This window comes from Haliotis rufescens, unplaced genomic scaffold, assembly GCF_023055435.1.
Source record: "Haliotis rufescens isolate VD_foot unplaced genomic scaffold, xgHalRufe1.0.p SCAF_23, whole genome shotgun sequence".
Classification (NCBI taxonomy): domain Eukaryota; kingdom Metazoa; phylum Mollusca; class Gastropoda; order Lepetellida; family Haliotidae; genus Haliotis; species Haliotis rufescens.
This window is the reverse complement of record NW_025963924.1, coordinates 1,510,372-1,529,179: the sequence shown is the minus strand read 5'-3', so window position 1 is coordinate 1,529,179 and position 18,808 is coordinate 1,510,372. Positions and strand designations below refer to the sequence as shown.

Below are 18,808 nucleotides of genomic sequence, written 5' to 3'. Positions count from 1 at the left end.
AACGCGGATCTGTCCCTTCCTTAACTATGGTTTGGGTTGTATGTGAATGCATGTTCATAAAATTCGAAGCAGCGATGTTCCTTACAGTATGACAAGACGACTGACTGTACATGTATTACAAGACCGAGATCTTCCCAAGGCAAGAGAGTTAACTGACTATAAAAGTCCAGTTTCCACCATTGCCGAAATAAGCTGGAATTTTGGAACTATATTTTGGCTAGACTAACGAGTTTATTCATAGTCTGATAAAAAGCGCTTAACGAAATAAACGTCCGATTTGTAAACTGAGAGTTTCCAAATCTGTTCATCAAGGTGATCACGTGATTTGATGCACTTAGCGAAGTAAGACCGGTTTTATTACAACATAGATCTTGATCGATCAGATCGTCTTGACTGGGCGCCGCCATTTTGTTTCCATGTGAGTGATATCAGCGATGGAATCTGATTGGTCAGTAGGAGGAACATAGAAGGTACGATCAAGCCCAGAATTTCCAGCTAAGTTCGGCAAGGGTGGAAACTGAACTTTAACAGTCAGTTAAACAATCGAGTCTGGACCAGACAATCCAGTGATTGACATTCATTTGGGATACGATAACATGCATCAACCAAGTCAGCGAGCCTGGCCACCCGATCTCGTTAGTCCCCTCTTACTGGTCAGTAAATAAAATACGTACCACCTATATGTAAGCAGAGATAGGGGGAACATATTTTATTTACTGACCAATAACGAGATCCTGTGCATTCTGAGTGTCGTTGTTGTCAGAATTTAGTACTAACGCGGCACGCTTTGGACGGTCATAGTATGCTATCGTTTCAAATGAATTCCGTAAACAGTATAGATCTAAGTCTAGTTAGTAATTTACTTGCAAGTCTTGTCACAGGTATGTATCTATGACATGTTCTTATTTTCACTTCAGTGCTCCTGGATTCGGCAACAGCTCGTGGAAGATGGAGCGAGACATCATCAGCAGGCTGCTTGACACTAGCAGATACGATGCCAGCATTCAACCATCATCAATTACCGGTAAGGGAGATAACTCCCGATGTAAAATATGCCCACACTTTCCTTCCTATTGTATATTGTCAATGAATGTTTCCAGTTGTGTGGTTCATTACAAGCATTTTTTATTGTTCATCTTATTATTTTTAAACCGGATAAGATACAGTTTTACCATTGTAAGCCGTATACCATACAGTGCCCCAGTCGTCAAAGTGGCCGTACTCGCCGTGCAGAGTTGCGTCCCTTAGGTGTGACAGAAAGCTACACTCGTGGGTTCAAATCCCAGATTCGCCTAGATTATGTTCTGGGATTGTCAGCACCATACCCGTGCCCGTGGGTTTCACCGAAGTGGTGAACGTCTAAGACCCGAATCACTTCGGGCTTTCCTCCCACATTAAGCTGACACGCCGTGATGTAACTTGAATAATGTTAAAGCGGCGTTTAATGCAACTAACTCACTCACTTACTTCTACCACTAGTACTACTACTACTACGACTACTATACATCTACCACTACGACTACCACCGCTAGAACTACATTCTACAATTATTGATGTTGCAACAACTACTACTGCTGTTGCTGTTACTGCAGCTACTGTTACTACATCATCATTACTACTACTACTACTACAGTATAACTAGTAGAACAACACGCAAGCACTCGCACGCACTCTTTAGCAACCCATGCTTGTCGTAAAAGTGACGATACTTGTCGTAAAAGGTGACTAACAGGATCGGGTGGTGAGGCCCGCTGACTTGGTTGATGCATGTCATTGTATCCCTGTTGCGTATATCGATGCTCATGATGTCAATCACTGAATAGTCTGGTCAGATAAAGATTATTTACAGACCGCTGTCATATAGCTGGAATATTGCCGAGTATGGCGTTAAACAAACCAAAAAAACAAAGAAAACAAACTACTATTGCTGATGCTGTTTCCGCTTGTTCGATACAAACAATTCGTCTGCAAAATTAACTAATGTTACTTCTTTCAATCATCACAAATTACTCTCCAGTTCTTTTATTCGTAGTAAGAAAACCGGAGTCAGTGGCAAACCTGTTCACAACCCTATATACTCTACGATCTATATGTGATAATATGTGTTCTTTTTCAGGGGTTCCCACAAAAGTTGAAATAGACCTCGTGCTCAATTCAGTCGGACCTGTGGACGATATTGATATGGTAAGATGTCGTCAAGTTGTCACCACGATCTACCACCATGTGTCTGAGAGATCCAGATGAATTCAAGACATTGCGAAAAATGAACTGCTTGCTGATAGAACTGATTACCTGTCAAGCAATAGAAGCGATTTTATCGGACATGCCAACAAACAGATGACCTTATGAAAACATAAAATAATAATTATCCACATAAATTGTTTTATTTGCTAGCATAGATGTTTTGATCCCTATTTTGTTCAATTTAAATAAGTTACACAAATGTAACTACACTAAAATAATGATGAAATGTAACCCACTTTATTAGCTGATGACTTCAAAATTGATTCGCGAGTGGACTTGTCGTTTTTCGCGACGCATTTCGCTTACGTCCCTTAGGCATGTAAGGATCCTCTGATTGTTGGTTCTTCCTGCTTTTAATTATGTCTTCCAAGCATCTTCCCCGTGCTCGTGGGTTTCACCAAAGTGGCAAACGTCAAAAACCCGCATCACTTCGTGCTTTTCTTCCACACTTTTAAGCTGACGCCGTGATGTATAACTGATTTTGTTCAGAGCAGCGTAAATAAAGCGACAAAATCATTTCAATAATCAAAATAAACAACTGATAACAGCAGAGTCCATTATTATTATAATTCCGACTATATCGTAATCTGTTGTTTATGAATGTATATCACACGGTGATGATAACAGGTGTTCGCGAAAGGTGAGCGTATCCTCCCCCTCTGGTTGCACCCGTCGCAAACACATGCAGAGGCAAGGCAAGTTTACACTTAAACAAACACCGACACACACAGCACGATTCAAAATAGGGAACTGCATGAGACTTAAGTTTTGTCAGTGATGCGTCAAATTTGGATGATGTTATCTTAATACTTTCTGAAAGCCTTACTAAGGCCCCCTAACCGTGAAGATCCGGGGTAGAATAGGTCTTCAGCAATCCATGCTTGCTGTAAAAGGCGACTATGCTTGTCGTAAGAGGCGACTAACGGGATCGGGTGGTCAGGCTCGCTGACTTGGTTGATGCATGTCATCTATCCCAGTTGCGTGAATCGATGCTCATGATATCAACCACTGGATTGTCTGGTCCAGACTCGACTATTTACACAGACCGCCGTCATATATCTGGAATATTGCTGAGTGGTGCGTTAAACAACAAACAAACAAACAAACTAAGGCCCCCTGTACTGAAAGCCTAATCAGGCAACTTGTGAGTCGTGTGATGCTGCTTGAATTATTCCAAGAAGGAGCACGCTCGATTGTATCTCAAAAGTGGAATACACTCACTCACACCAATTAGAATACTCGGTCAGAATGACTAAATAAAAGTGACAATGGCAAGAAACTCACTTCTTCCATTATTTCTTTCATTCTTAGATTACGGCATGAGGATTTTCAGATCGACAAAGCTGTTAAAATTACTCACGGTTACATCCTCAAACTAATACCTCCTGTGATCAATGTTTTAGGTGGATGAAAAAAATATTTGGGAAGACACCGAATAACATATCTTTTCTACATATTATATCTACTAATGGCGTTATTTTGGTTCGTTGGGATATTTGTGTCATTAACCGTGTATACGTATCCAGCATCAGGGATCAGCATCAGTATCAGGACACAAAGTGGAAGTGTCATCAATAGGTACTGTTTGTCCAGCTGTGCCACCATCGACCGGGGGCCGGACTCGGGACATATTGATCATTCCCAGGCTTTGTCTAGACGCTGTAATGAGTGCTATGAATACAGTACAGTCTTATCATTGTTTAACCGGATAAGATCAGTTTTAATATTGTAACCGGATACGATACAGTTTAATCGCTTTAAGCCGAATACAATACAGTCTTATCATTGTTAAACCGGATAAGATACAGTTTTACCATTGTAAGCCGGATACCATACAGTGGCCCAGTCGTCAAAGTGGCCGTACTCGCCGTGCAGAGTTGCGTCCCTTAGGTGTGCCAGAAACCTATACTCATGGGTTCAAATCCCAGATTCGCCTAACTTATGTTCTGGAATTGTCAGCACCATACCCGGGCTCGTGGGTTTCACTGAAGTGGTAAACGTCTGAGACCTGCATCACTTCGGGTTTTCCTCCCACATTAAGCTGACACGCCGTGATATAGCTGCAATACAGTTCAAACCGGCGTTAAATCCAAATCACTCACTCATCGGTTGTTGCGTATTACACTTATATTATGTTGATATTATTGCATCGGTTATGAAATGTTATGTTATCTATAATTTTCTTACTCACTTTTTTTTACCTTGGAAATATCTTCATCAAGTAATTGTATGCTTTTCGTGACGATGAATCATCCCGAGAGAGGACGCGACGCGACGCGACACAATTGTGTCTTGCATAGTTATTATTGAACTGAGTTTGTTCATAAACATCTGACCGTCACCAATTGCAGACTGGACATAACACTGTCAATTGTAGTCCGGCAAGAGACGTGCTTGACCCTTGCATTACCAGATCGAGTTGACTGATATTTGCGAGATCCTGACAACTGATTGACTCACTCCGGGTTTTCCTCCCACATTAAGCTGACAGGCCGTAATGTAACTAGAATGCTGTTCAAACCGGCTTTGAACCCAACTCACTCACTTAAGTAGGCAAAGCAATATGTTCAAATCCGAGTTTGTATTTTGTTTGTTTCAGGTGTTTCGTGCTAGCTTTTTTCTCCGTCAACAATGGGTTGACCCACGTCTTAAATTCAACGAATTAAACCACAGCATCGTCCTGAGCGAGAAGCGACTCTCGCGGATGTGGGTGCCAGACATCTTCTTCCCAGAGTCGACAGAGGAGACTCGTCACATCATCACGACGCCAAACGTTCTCATTCGTCTTCATCCAGATGGCTCCATCCTCTACAGCCAGAGGTAAGGACCAATAAACCTAAACAAATAAATGAATATCAAAATAAATAATTATGACAGAGGATTGAAAAAAGATAAATTTATATATTTGGAATCAAAACGAAATCCTCACGAACACCGTTGAGAAGTACCAATACCGAGTACCCGTGGTGCGTTAATCAGGAAATGTATCAAAATATATAATTAATATATGATATACAAATGTTTACAAAACGTCGAGCACTACTCTTTGTAGTTTGTATTTATCCCGAACTTCCGCGTATCTTTTGAAAATATACTGACGGGCATAACAAAGTTTACACCCATGTTTGATGGTGGCTTAGAATGAAACAAACAAGAAATTGTTGTTCGATGGAGATGTATTTGATATGGGTGTCACAGTTGTGTTATGCACCTTATATGGCAATTCCATTGGTTAATCTGTACCACGTGACAAAACAATACATTTCAATGTTGACCCCGAAATCATGTTACTGACACTGAACTAAAATATTGACTCGTCACATGATCAGTATTGATCTGTCACGTGATGAATATTGACTCGTCTGCTAGAAAACAAGATGGCGTTTGGTACGATAATTTTACGGTTCGCAGCTAAGTCACCGTAACGAAACAGAAGACGGTTTAAAGACTTCATAAACTTTAAAGTGAATTTCGGTGTAACAAAACGAATGATTACTCTTGATGAGGTCAATATGCGAAAACAACGACCCTCGGACCCGACCCCTTCGGCGGTCTGACCACCTTATGGGTCGGATTCTCGGGCCTTGTTTTCGCTTATTGACATAGTCAAGAGTAATTATTTGTATATTTGTATGGAATAATACAAAACAAGTAAATACGCCATCGATTGCATGGTCACCATTTGGATACGAACATGTCACTATATAACAAAAGGGAATGTGTGTCGTCAGAAAACAAATACAGGATACAATTATAACAAATGGATGTTTCTGTGGACATATACTGTAGTGGGGCGGAATTACTTTCTTGATGTATATTTCGCAGGTTTAGGTTTATCATACCTCGTCCATTGTTCAAGACCGCCATTTGAAATAAATATCTTTCTTGAAACAGCGTCCGAAAAACCCAGGATCTCCAAAAATATTACATAGTTTAAGTAGCTTTAGGCAGGCTAGGGACTGATTATTTTGATATTTATTTCAACAATCATTCATTCCACGAAAAACTGGACACATAATTCAGCCTCGGGTATTACGAAAGATTTTTTTGTTAGTTTGTTTAACGCCGCACTCTATATTCTGCTGCTATATTCCTGCTATATGACGGCGGTATGTAAATAATCGAGTCTGGTGGACCAGTCAATCCAGTGATTGACATCATGAGCATCGATCCACGCATTTGGGATACGATGACATGCATCAACCAAGTCAACAAGTCTGACCACCCGATTCCGTTAATCGCCTCTTACGACAAGCATAGTCGCTTTTACGGCAAGCATGGGTTGCTGAAGACCTATTCTACCCCGGATGTTCACGGGTCGGTTTTACGAAAGAAAGATTGTCCGTTGTTAAATATACTGAAGAAATCGTGTTGTAAAGGAGGAAACATTGCCCGCATCCCCCTTAAACAGGAAACAATTGTGTGTCTCCAGCGATACTCCCACACAATAATCTCAAATGGTCTGGACCTCATCTCAAACGATTTCACCTGGAATGGTATCTGGAATGGTACCAACGGGTTTGTTTTGGGGTTTTTTGCATCAAGGACGAACAAGGTCCTATTTCAAAACACAGAATTAATGGTATGATGAATTGAGTGAGTATGGTTCTACGTCGCTCTTGGCAAAATGCTCCAATATGATGAAATGACCAAGACGTTTAGTAAATGATAAGTATAAGATACGCCCTGTCTTTTGCCGTAGGTTGTCAGTGACTATGCAGTGTCGGATGGATCTAAGCAAGTTTCCACTCGATCGGCAAGAGTGTGGCATAAAGATGGAAAGCTGTAAGTATAGAGTGAGAGAGAGAGAGAGAGAGAGAGAGAGGGGGATCAAAGGATCAAAGAGAAAGTCACATACTTCATTTCCCTGTTCATGAACAAACACCTTTAAAAATGTAAGTTGATGTATGCATGTGTGTGTGTCTTGTATTGAAACCACACACGTACCTGCCATTTTTTAGATTTTGGAGTAATTTTAGCCTTGTTATTCTAAAAACCACGATTCAACATATTGTGAAACAGTAACAACAATCTAAATGGATATATTAGAAAATATCTTACCTGTTAACCTTCGTTAACATTTTCCTTATTTTAAATAACAAACTTGAGTATATGTTTCTTTACCCTATATAACATTGAAATACTCAAACAAATGCTTATTAAATATTTTACCATTGCGATACTCGTGTTAGGGTTTTTCAGATTATTTGTTCATTTTAGCCTCAATATTTATTCATTTTTGTTGCACTTTATTTCACCATATTGAAATCAACAAAAAGATCCACTGTTCCATACATTAAACATGTTGCCGAGTCAGTTCACGCCAGTAGCTGTATAGAAACAAAGCCATTAGACTCGGTGTTTTTGTCCCACATAAACACTTGGCTGCACGGTGCCATGACTTTAACATTCAATAACTAGAATATTCTGAAAATATAATTAGCAGTTAATGGACTGGAGATTGAGGTACTGTGAGAAAGACAAGCTGGCCACTTGAGATAATTGCTGTCAACGTCAATATTCTAGTATTCGTATATTCGTATCCATTGGGCTCCTTATATTGGGCTCCTTAAACTTTAAAAGGGTACATTAACAACATATTATAAAGCTTCACAGATCTGTATGGTCCCCTATACAAGACCAGGGTTAAAAGAGGCATAGAAACGGCTCCCTGTCTAGGCTTATACAGTGTGTGCCTTTGTTTGTTAAAGTGAACAGTTGACTTGCTTTTGCATGTGTTTGTGACGGGATACGCTCACCTTTCCGCGAACACCTGGTATCGTCACTATTTTATAGTGATTCATAGCCACATGCTCATGATATAGTCGGAATCGTACAGTCGACAGCGATAATAAGGAAAGGTTGTGTGCTTTTAATTTTACGGTGCAAAAATTTGTATTCTTTGACTCTAATACACACTTTTAGTTTTGGGATGCATTCTTTTCGTAAGCTGTAAGTGAGGTTTGGAAGACGCAGCTTGCATAGTTTCCAATCACATTGTTCAAAGGTGTTTTTGTGTATGTTTGTTTGCCAAATGCTGTGTCGATGACACGTGAATCTTTGGACACCCAATCCACAAGCTCCTTCAGAGCGTGACACCTTCGTTACACTCTCGGTAACATCGCTGCCACCAGTGTGGGCGCGGCCATTAAAATAATCTTGAAATTTGCCCTCTAACCCCTTGTTTGTGTCTTTGTGAATACCATTATAGTTCATTTTGAAAAGGTTTACGACTGACCATGTTTTCCAGATGAATTTACTTTGTTGTCTGTATAATCAGATTGGTTCGAGATTGCAGACTAACGGAATATCAACTAACTTCTCCCTTACATTCTTACTATATCAATTACATGATAGTTTTAATGAAATTGAAATTCCAATTGACAAACAAAGAAAGTCATTTAGCAGGGGTAAGTGTATTCGGCGTCACGACAGTCGTCACTTGTTTGTAAACATAACGGTCACTTGGTTGCGAGTTCAACTCCAAGCATGGTTGTGGCCACCCATCACAGTAGGGAGTTTTGACTGGTGGCAACGCTTGTATAGAGAGCTCCGCGAACGGGCTATCGCTGTGAGGAGCTTGACCCAACCATTGGCATCATTGAAAAACAAAAATACAAAATTAATTCCAACTATAAGCTGCACCCAGGTCGATCTGAGCTGACCATTTTTTGTAAAGTCACTCAGAGAGTATCTCTCCCTCTCCATCTGCAACACATTTAACGAATGAAGTGAATGAATGAATATTGGTGTCCGCCGTTTGTAGCCAAACACATGGTGGGAATTAACCGGAAGTTGTCAGCGTGACTAACTCACGCCTTAAGAGAGAGACACACTATGCCTCAGAAGGGTAATTTCATAATTTCATGGTCACACTTCACATATTTCAGTTTCCCTTGTTCATACTGCCGAAATTTTGAATGTTTTTGTTTGCGGACAGTACTTTCAAACTTACAACTTTGTCTCTAAAAGGATTGGACAAATAAAAGGTTTCGAGTACCGTAATACATTCTTTAAGACACCCAGCGTGCTCGGTGTACAATTTTCATTTTTTGGTTACAAACATAAGATAAAATTAATTTTTTCAATACTATCTTCAAGAACAAATGAAATGTATAATGCATCATACACATATTTAACTCATGCGATGCAGATGATATTATTACAGTTTTATATATGTAGAGAGAGAGTAGCCTCGACCGTGGTGTGTCGGGTATGTTCCCAATAAAGTCAAGACAAGATTTCTTTTATTCCAACTTGTCTCATTAATTTGTTTATCGAGGCAAGCTCGACATAAAACATTCAGAATTCCTATAAGCTCATTGATTAAAGTCATAATCCCGACAAGACAATCTTGGGTTTTTTCATCTTATCTGATTTAAATTGTTTATCTGAACAAGCTCAGCAGTAGTTGTCTCTGCTTCCTCTCCGGCCATCGATTGAAGGCCTGCTGAATACTTCATCAGTTAGCGGTGATATCGATGCTTGCGATGTGTTCTCTCTTCGTGCTTGACGATGTAGTCATGATAAATTGCATCACGAGAAAGATTAGGTAATTGACAGTGTCTGATGACGAGTATATTGAGTAAGAAGACGAGAACACGTTCATTATATATTCTGTATCACTGTATTACTTATACTGTTGAGATTTTTACAAGATTGTTTACTATAAATAAAACTCGGATGACATGAAACATCATTAATTATTGTTTGTTGTTTAACACCGCACTCAGCAATATTCCAGCTATATGACGGTGGTCTGTAAATAATAGAGTCTGGTCCAGACGATCCAGTGATTGACATCATGAGCATCGATCTAGGCAATTGGGATACGATAACATACATCAACCAAGTCAGCGAGCCTGACCACCCGATCCCGTTAATCGCCTCTTAAGACAAGCATAGTGGCCCTTTACGGCAAGCATGGGTTGCTGAAGACATATTCTACCCCGGATCTTCATTGTAATGTCTTTAGGCGCCAGACACGGTAATGGCGTGAGCCATCATAAACTGCTTGGTGAAGGCGCATGTACTAGCGTCTGTACAGAAACGTCCCCATCAAATACTAAGATGTTAACTCCATAACTCTTCATTGATACGATAGCTGCTAAGATACCACTTACTGACCGTCCTACTGTGTGTCCACAGACGGTTACACTACTGACGATGTGTACTTCACGTGGTCATCTGAACGGAAGTCCACCAGTGTCATGCCAAACGCCTACATCCCTGACTTCACCCTCACGAACGTCACGGCACACGACTGCACGGCTAAATATGAAACAGGTACGTTATCTTTCATGATACAGAGAGACCTCGTCTATCCGGGCGATATCGTCCACATGTAATTGTCCTCATTTACGAATTTCCGGATTCATGATTGGTTAGTCGTTCATTCTCTGAATTAAATGCCTTAATTATTGACAACCTTTAAGAATTCTCAGAATCAGTAGCATATGACACTTGCAAAGTTTATAAATTCTGAATTAACAAAGAGTTTTCCAGAAGTCATGAAGTATCCGAAATAATTGTTTTTTTTATATTTGTGAAGTTTGTAAATTCTCTGAATTAATTGCCTTGAATACTTGAAAAGTTTATGGAATCTCTGAATTAAATGTTTATGTCACTAGCAAAGTTTATGAATTTTCAGAATTAATTGCATAGGACACTTGCAAAGTTTTTGGAATCTGGATATAGATATGATATATTCTTCACTCTTGGATAACGGTTATGAGATGCCCATTCAAAAGGGACTCAACAAGATCGATGTTTTACCCTGAGGATCAAGTTCAGTTCGTTATTTGACCTTTGGGGCGGTCGGGTAGCCTAGTGGTTAAAGCGTTCGCTCGTCACGCCGAAGACCCGGGTTCGATTCCCGACATGGATACAATGTGTGAAGCCCATTTCTTGTGTCCCCCGTCGTGATATTGCGGGAATATTGCTAAACACGGCGTAAAACCGTACTCACTCACTCACTCACTCACTATTTGACCTTTGTATAAGAGTTTAGTGACCTGTTCTAGGTAGCTTCACGTGTATTCAGGCGAGACTGGGCTTGAAACGAGAGATCGGCTTCTACGCTACACAGACCTACATCCCAAGCATCCTCATCGTCGTGTTGTCCTGGGCCTCGTTCTGGATCGACCACGAGGCAGTTCCCGCCAGAATCTCCGTGGGGCTCCTAACAGTGCTCACCATCACCACCCAGAGCTCAGGTGCGCGCGCACAACTTCCCAGGGTTCCTTACGTGAAGGCCATCGACGTGTGGATGTCGTCCTGCCTCGTGTTTGTGTTTGCCGCCTACATGGAGTATGCTGTCGTCACGGTGCTGTCTCGAAGTTACCGGAAGCGGAAGGCGAGACAAGAACTAAAAAAGGTATTTTTTTGTTTATGAACGCGCTTTATTTTTAGAGGTAAATTTATGATCTGTTCCTCGGGATTTGCGAACAAAAATGGTTCATCGGACATGCTGGATGTTCTGTAAAACAATGTGGTGTGAGCAATAAAAACTGTTTCACTCCTACCACCAGAATATTAACATATAGGTACCTCAGTAATTCAATGATGAAACAATCAACGATTAAAAGCTGAGCTCCCCGTGAAGATCCGGGTTGGAATCGGTCTTCAGCAAACCCATGCTTGTCGTAAGAGGCGACTAACGGGATCGGGTGGTCAGACTCGCTGACTCGGATGACGCATGTCATCGTATCCCAATTGCATAGATCGATGCACTGGATGGGCGATTATTTGCAGACCGACGTTATATAGCTTGACTATTGCTGAGTGCGCCGTTCAACAACAGCAGCAAGCGGTGACATCTATTTTTGCAATAACGTAGTTTTCATCCTGAAAAAAGTGTGCACGTAATATTTATTAGTTTATCTACATTTTCAGAATTCCAAATCGACCATGGCTACAGTTTCTGACGTGGACCTGACCATCACTGACCAGGCCAAGAAACCCAAGGACAAGGACACTGGTCGCTTCGTGGACAAACTCTCTCGATTCATTTTCCCTCTGGCGTTCCTCATATTTAACGTTGGCTACTGGATCTCGTATATCCACATTGCATAGTGTCGACAACACTGGCGTTCTCAAGGAGCCGTAAATACGAGGGGCATGGGTAGAAAGCGCCGCGAATCGCTGTGCGGCGTTGCGTCCCTTAGGCGTGCCAGAAACCTATGGTCGTGGGATCGAATTCCTTATTCGTCCTGCTTATGTTCCTCGGTTTGTTAGCACTATGCCCGTGCTCGTGGGTTTTACCAAGTGGCAAATGTCTAGGACCCACCACTCCTGGCGTTTCTCCCACATAAAATAGTGTTCAATGCAATTAAAACTCGCCCACTCACTCAGTCATTCATACGATACCTCAACAATATTGTCAGTTTTATTGGATCGAATCCCGTATCTGCCAACATTATTATTTTTTTTATCTGTCAGCACCATGACCTGGTGAGTTTCGGATCAGTGGTGTAGCCTTGTGGTTAAAGCGTTCGCTCGTCACGCCGAAGACCCGGGTCCCATTCCCCACTTGGGTGCAATGTGTGAAGCTCATTTCTGGTGTTATTGCTGGCACATCGCTAAATGCGGCGTAAAACCATACTCACTCACTTGTGGGTTTCACCAAACTGTCAAAAATATAAGGAATATATCCCTGTTGGTGTTTCCTTCCTCCCAAGCTGACATGCTGTGATGTAACTGAAATACTGTTCAAAGCGACGTTAAACCAAATTCACTGTTTGTCAAAAGTCGGTTTACCTTTTTGAATGCTATTCTACGTAAAAGCGTAGAAGTGTTCTAATCTACGTCAAATTCAACGTTTCATACCATAGTTTTTCAAATTAAGAACAGCAAAAATGATGTCATCGTTGATAAAATGTACAACTCGATGTACATATATATGTAGACACCTATATATATTTTTATTCAGAGATTACCTTTGCGTAACGGATACTGATGAAACCGTTCATCATCATAATCATCTCCGTCCACACAAAACACATTCCTTTCACAGTAATGCAGAACTCATGAACGTGTATATATGTTTTGTACATTGGATCAGTTTGTGATTTCTAGATCTCAGGATACACGTGTCAGAACAATAAAATTTAGCTATTGTGAAGTACGAGAAGTGTCCAGCTGAGGGAAGAACACAAAGAAGAAATTGAAACACTTGCTCAAATTAATCAGTCTACACAAAGCAACGCCAGACTAAGGGCGTCCTCTGTTTTGTAGAAGAGATATGTTTATTTTTGACATGTTTGATTTGTGACCGACCATCTGATATTCTGGGGTGGGGGGATGGGAATTTTGCTTGAGACTGTTGAAAAAAACAAAATTGACTGCTACATAAATAACATTGATGCAAGGTGGTATTTTGGAGGCTCATTTTTAAATAAAAAATATCTGGCTTTGTAGCTGCCAAACTGTCTCATCGTCTGGGTTAGCAATTTCCGGATTTATCAAATCGAGTGTATGGAGTACCTTTGTCGAAGAGACGGCGGACTTTTAGTATATATATGGGGGGAGTCACAGTTCATAATAAATATACAATATATTTGGTAACTGGCGTGTTTTTGTTGTTTTTATTTGTAAACAGTATGTTGCAAAACAGTTACAGTCTATAGATTTTGCAGTATCAATATGTTTGAGGAAGGAAAAAAATAAGTTTGTTATCTTTCAGACACCTATAAACGATTGGAATCGACCAAAGGACCTCGCGGTAACAAGGTAAATATTTACATACATCCTGATATCAATAGACCAATACTCTCGTAAAACATGCTGTTCGTGCCCCACATTAAGAACACAATATTGAGCTTTGACATTACCAATCGATAAAACATTTTGATGTGGAGTGATTTGTGCTTTCATTGAGAAGAATGGACCACGCTTCTCCTTAGCTGAAGGGTTAGTTAGGTCCATTATTGATCCAAACCGGAAGTGCGCCATGTTGATTGTCCTGACCACCTCCACGATGTCATCGACCAGAACCGGAAGTCCTTATAGATGTCGGTCATTGTACGGGGAACGTCTTGTTAAGTGTTTTGGTGGTACCTAGTTTAATATGTATGAAGTTATATACTTCATCTTCATGCCTTTTAAACACGAAGCTGTGAAGAGTGATTCATGTCATAGAAATAGACACGACACAAAGAAAACCTGGTAAGCCAGAGTCCTGCCCTCAAGCAAAACAAGAATCAAAATATTGATGAAAGTCCGGGTAAGAAAACATTTGAAGTCTTCTTCTTGTCATCATCTCCAGCCGATTTAACGATATTGATTATATTTTTGAATGGATAAAAACATCCTTGATGGTGGGTGACTTTAGATTTGAAGCAAGAAACAATTACTTTGACTTGCTCGGAATATTTGACTTATAGGGGAATACAGAAAAAATATCTTGATTTGTTTAAAAATGCCTTGAGAATATACTTTGATCTTCAGTAAATCGATTTGATGGTGTGGCTTTTTTAAAAAAAGCATGACGGTAAAGATTGTGTGAAGGGGTTATATTGCCGTGTTTGTTTCTGAAGTGATTTTTTAAAACGTGAAGGCAAAAACGTAGGCTATTAAAATGTATTATAACCATGAAAATTAATTATTGATATATAGGGTGACATATACATGTAATTTCATCTGAACAGTTTTGAAGTGATATTACTACTACTCTTGCAAAAGGAACTTTTTGCAGTAATATTCCAGTAATATTCTCGATTATTCTCGATATTCCCAATAAAATCGTTTTCAAGAGGCCATACTACACAAAAACGACAGGGCGGTTATTGCTCAATACGCATTATTATTGTAAACCAAATTTTGCCTAAAGCCAAAACGTTCATAGAAATGAATCTAAACATATTTGTGAAACATTAATCTGACTTGATACGTTGTTTCCAATACATGTACAATAGAAGTTGTCAACCGATCTCGTGAGGTATATGGTGTAATGTACCCTGTGTGTGAGCCGATGTTTACTTTGTTTCTTTGTTTGTTTGTTGTTGAACGATATTCAGCAATATTCCAGCTATATGACGGCGGTCTGTAAATAATCGAGTCTAAACCAGACAACCCAGTGATTGACATCATGAGCATCGATCTACATAACTGGGATACGATGAGATGCATCAACCAGGTCAGCGAGCCTGACCACCCGATCCCGTTAGTCGCCTGTTACGACATGTCCGAAATCTCCGCGTAAAACGATTTGATTCAGCCATTTGGACAGCTAGCAGACGACGATAACGAACCGAGTTACCTCCCTTAACCCAATGCATTCGGATATACATCGGTTTATTTCAGCTCAACGATACATATACGAGATGAGCAAGTTACCTAAGGTGCGTTACGATTGATTTCTCCGATGGAAAATATTTGCCCGCTCCTTAACCAGTCAGTTAAGGTGATAATGACTGGCACTGGTCGGGCTCGGTGTCTTGGTTCATGGCGTTCGTTGTATCCAAACGGTTTGGGTCGTTGCTCATAATATCAATCACGGGCTTGTCTGTCCAGACTCGGACGTGTGCAGAGCGCCGCCGTATGGCCGGAGTAGCGCAAAGCTTGGAGGCAATAAACAAACACTTACTTTTAACAATGACAATGGTTAGTAGTGGGTTTTCGCGAACACCTGGTGTCATCACTGATTGTCAGTGATCCTTTCATATAGCTTCCATCAACAGTTAGCCTCCCCCGCCCTATGGAATCTGTTTGGGCGGATATTCGAGATTGATTATACAACCTGCTCCAGATATATCAATTTCATTCATTCCCTGGAAGACATCTTTCATACAGAAAACATCATCTTCCCGAGGCAATGGAGTTAACTGGCTGTAAACATCCAGTTTCTACCCTTGCCTACCCTACGCTGGAATTTCTGAGCTCAATCGTAGTGCCACTAGTGGCTTTTACGAGTTATGTTCCTTCTATGTCCCTCCTATTGACCAATTAGATTCCACCTCTCATATCACTTGCACTTGCTTCAAATAAAATGGCGTCGCCAAGTGAAGACGATCTGATCGATATTTTGTAATAAAACGGGTCTTACTTTCCTAGGTGCATCAAATCACGTGAGCACATTGATTGAAAACATCAAAAGATTTGGAAAACATCGGTTGACGCTAAGTTGTCGGTACACATGTGTTGCAAATCCTGCAATCGGCCGACATCTGCACTGCAGTTTACGAACCGGATATCTATTTCGTTACTCGATTTTGATAGGACTATGCATAGACTCGTTAGTCCAGCCAAAACATAACTCCATAATTCCAGCCTAGGTCGACAAGGGTAGAAACTGGACTATTATAGTCAGTTAACTCCCTTGCCTCGGGAAGATGAGAGAACATAATAATGTCTCTTATGTTTCGAAGCCCAAAGCACCGTCAAGCGACAGTCCCGCACGTCGACTGTGTCGAAACGGCTGTAAAAAGACTTGGGTCGGAGCACCTTCAGTCGGAAATCAACAACAGTGTTACGCTGTAAACATTCAAATGCAAATCTTCTGAGTGAAGAACTGAGCAAAAGTAACTCATTTTAACATTTTAATGACCTTGATTGAAGATATAACCACGTATTTTCATTATGAAAATGTAAATACGTTAGAACTGTTCTCAACGCGTAGGGGAAATTCCCAATCTCATTAAAAGCAGATCTTAGTTCTCGCTGCCGCAAAACAAAGATCTGAGGACATCCCAGATTACGGGTCACGTCAGACCGACCTTGCGCGAACCTTGACCGACCAATGGAATGACTGACATGAAGTCGACATAAGCCTATCAGAAGGCAGCTTTCTCGTGCTTTACGGCAGTAATTTCAGTTTGGCGACTAGGCTTCGAAACATATTTGGACAAATTCTCGATTAAAAAATTGAAACCTGAACAAAAGAACATTCTAGAATGGCTAAAAGATGGTCTAGATTGTATGGATTCAGTCGTTAAGCCCGTAACTGTCGTTCGGAATACCCCGTGTTAAAGTTTTCTAGGTTGCATGATGCGAAATCACATTCCGACTGTCACTTTCATGATCTGGTAAGCGATGCTCTGATTGGTCGGATGAAAGGTCGTTCTGACGTGACCCCTAATGGGATGTCCTCAGATCTTTGTCTAGCTGTAGCGAGCGGAAGACTGTTTATTTGTTTGTTCTTTAACGCCTCACTCAGCAATGGTTTAAAGTTTTAATACAGCGGCCTGTAAATAATAGATTCTGGACCATATAAGCCAGTGATTGATATTATGAGTAACGATCCGCGCCGTCGGGTATAATATGATGACGCTACATCCACCATTTGCACGTCATACGACCAGTATAGGTTGCTGGGAGCAGTCTGATCCGGATTCCTCACAGGGTTTGGTGTGGAGTTCTTATGACGTCAAAGAAAGATGGTATTGGAGATGTCACTTTTATCATATAATGAGTATGTTTCTCGGCAGGATAAAGCCTAGGGATAAAAACGGTATCCGTTGAGGTCAATTACAAATAAAGATGCAAATATGAAAGGCGAAGTGGGTTCTACTGTCAGTGTTTACAAACAAACATGGAGTTGCCCTTGCCAATCGGCGATGGAGTCAGAATTAACCATCTTGATTCTGCAGAAACTAGTGGGAAACATTATCCTAAGATTCTAAAAATATAAATCAGTGTCTAACTTGGACGAAGCTGAGACATTTTACAAGTTTTGGCAGCTTTGGAGATATAAGTGCGGAACACCAACCAACCATTACACATTTCCAAAATGAGGTTAAATATTATTACCAACTAGAAAAATATAGACACTTTAATAAAGCCAAACAGACTGAATTCATACGAAATGGGCTCCTTATGTAAACCTTTTGAAAATATAAACATTTGCTATTCCAAAACTTTACTAAATATATATCCTGCATCCTGTCTTCATAAGTACTAAAGGGGGGGTTAACGCCGCACTCAGCAATATTCCATATGGGAGGTAACTCCGATACAAAGTGAATTTTTGTTTGTTTGTTGTTTAACGCCGCAATATTCCAGCTACAATGTATATGACGGCGGTCTGTAAATAATCAAGTCTTGACCAGACAATCCAGTGATTGACATCGTTAACTTCGATCCACGCAATTGGGATACGATGACATGCATCAACCAAGTCAGCGAGCCTGACCACCCCATCCCGCAATCGCCTCTTACGACAAGCATAGTCGCCTAATACGGAAAGCATGGGTTGCTGAAGACCTATTCTACCCCGGATCTTGTGATAAAAGAGTATAGATTAACGCTGCTTTGAACAGTATTCCAGTTAATGTCACGGCGTGTCAGCTTAATGTGGGAGAAAGCCCAGCGTGATACAGGTCTCAGTCGGGTTCCCTGGGTAGGGGGTCATGCAGGCTGTACAGATCTTAGAAGTTTAGCGCTGACAAACCAGGTAACACGTGAATGTTTGACTCTGGGATTCGAAGCCACGATCATAGGCTTCTGGCACACCTAAGGGACGCAACTCTGCAGAGCAAATAGTGGCGCACTGGACGAGTGAGGCGACAATTTCCCCTCATATTGAGTGAGTGAGTTGGATTTTAACCTTTCTGAACAGTATTCCAGT

The 18,808-nt window shown here is 40.8% G+C and overlaps 1 protein-coding gene across 1 annotated transcript in view; it reads left to right on the top strand.

Annotated features, from left to right (window-relative positions):
* Positions 1–13,809, top strand: part of LOC124140149 (glycine receptor subunit alpha-2-like) — a 37,211-nt gene extending 23,402 nt beyond the window's left edge. The window contains exons 2-8 of the mRNA XM_046507560.2: positions 918–1,024; positions 2,117–2,184; positions 4,844–5,064; positions 6,947–7,029; positions 10,393–10,530; positions 11,268–11,620; positions 12,139–13,809. Coding sequence (XP_046363516.1) covers positions 918–1,024; positions 2,117–2,184; positions 4,844–5,064; positions 6,947–7,029; positions 10,393–10,530; positions 11,268–11,620; positions 12,139–12,318 — 1,150 coding nt within the window. The 3' untranslated portion in view covers positions 12,319–13,809. The remainder of the gene's footprint in view (positions 1–917; positions 1,025–2,116; positions 2,185–4,843; positions 5,065–6,946; positions 7,030–10,392; positions 10,531–11,267; positions 11,621–12,138) is intronic.
* The last annotated feature ends 4,999 nt before the right edge of the window (positions 13,810–18,808 follow it).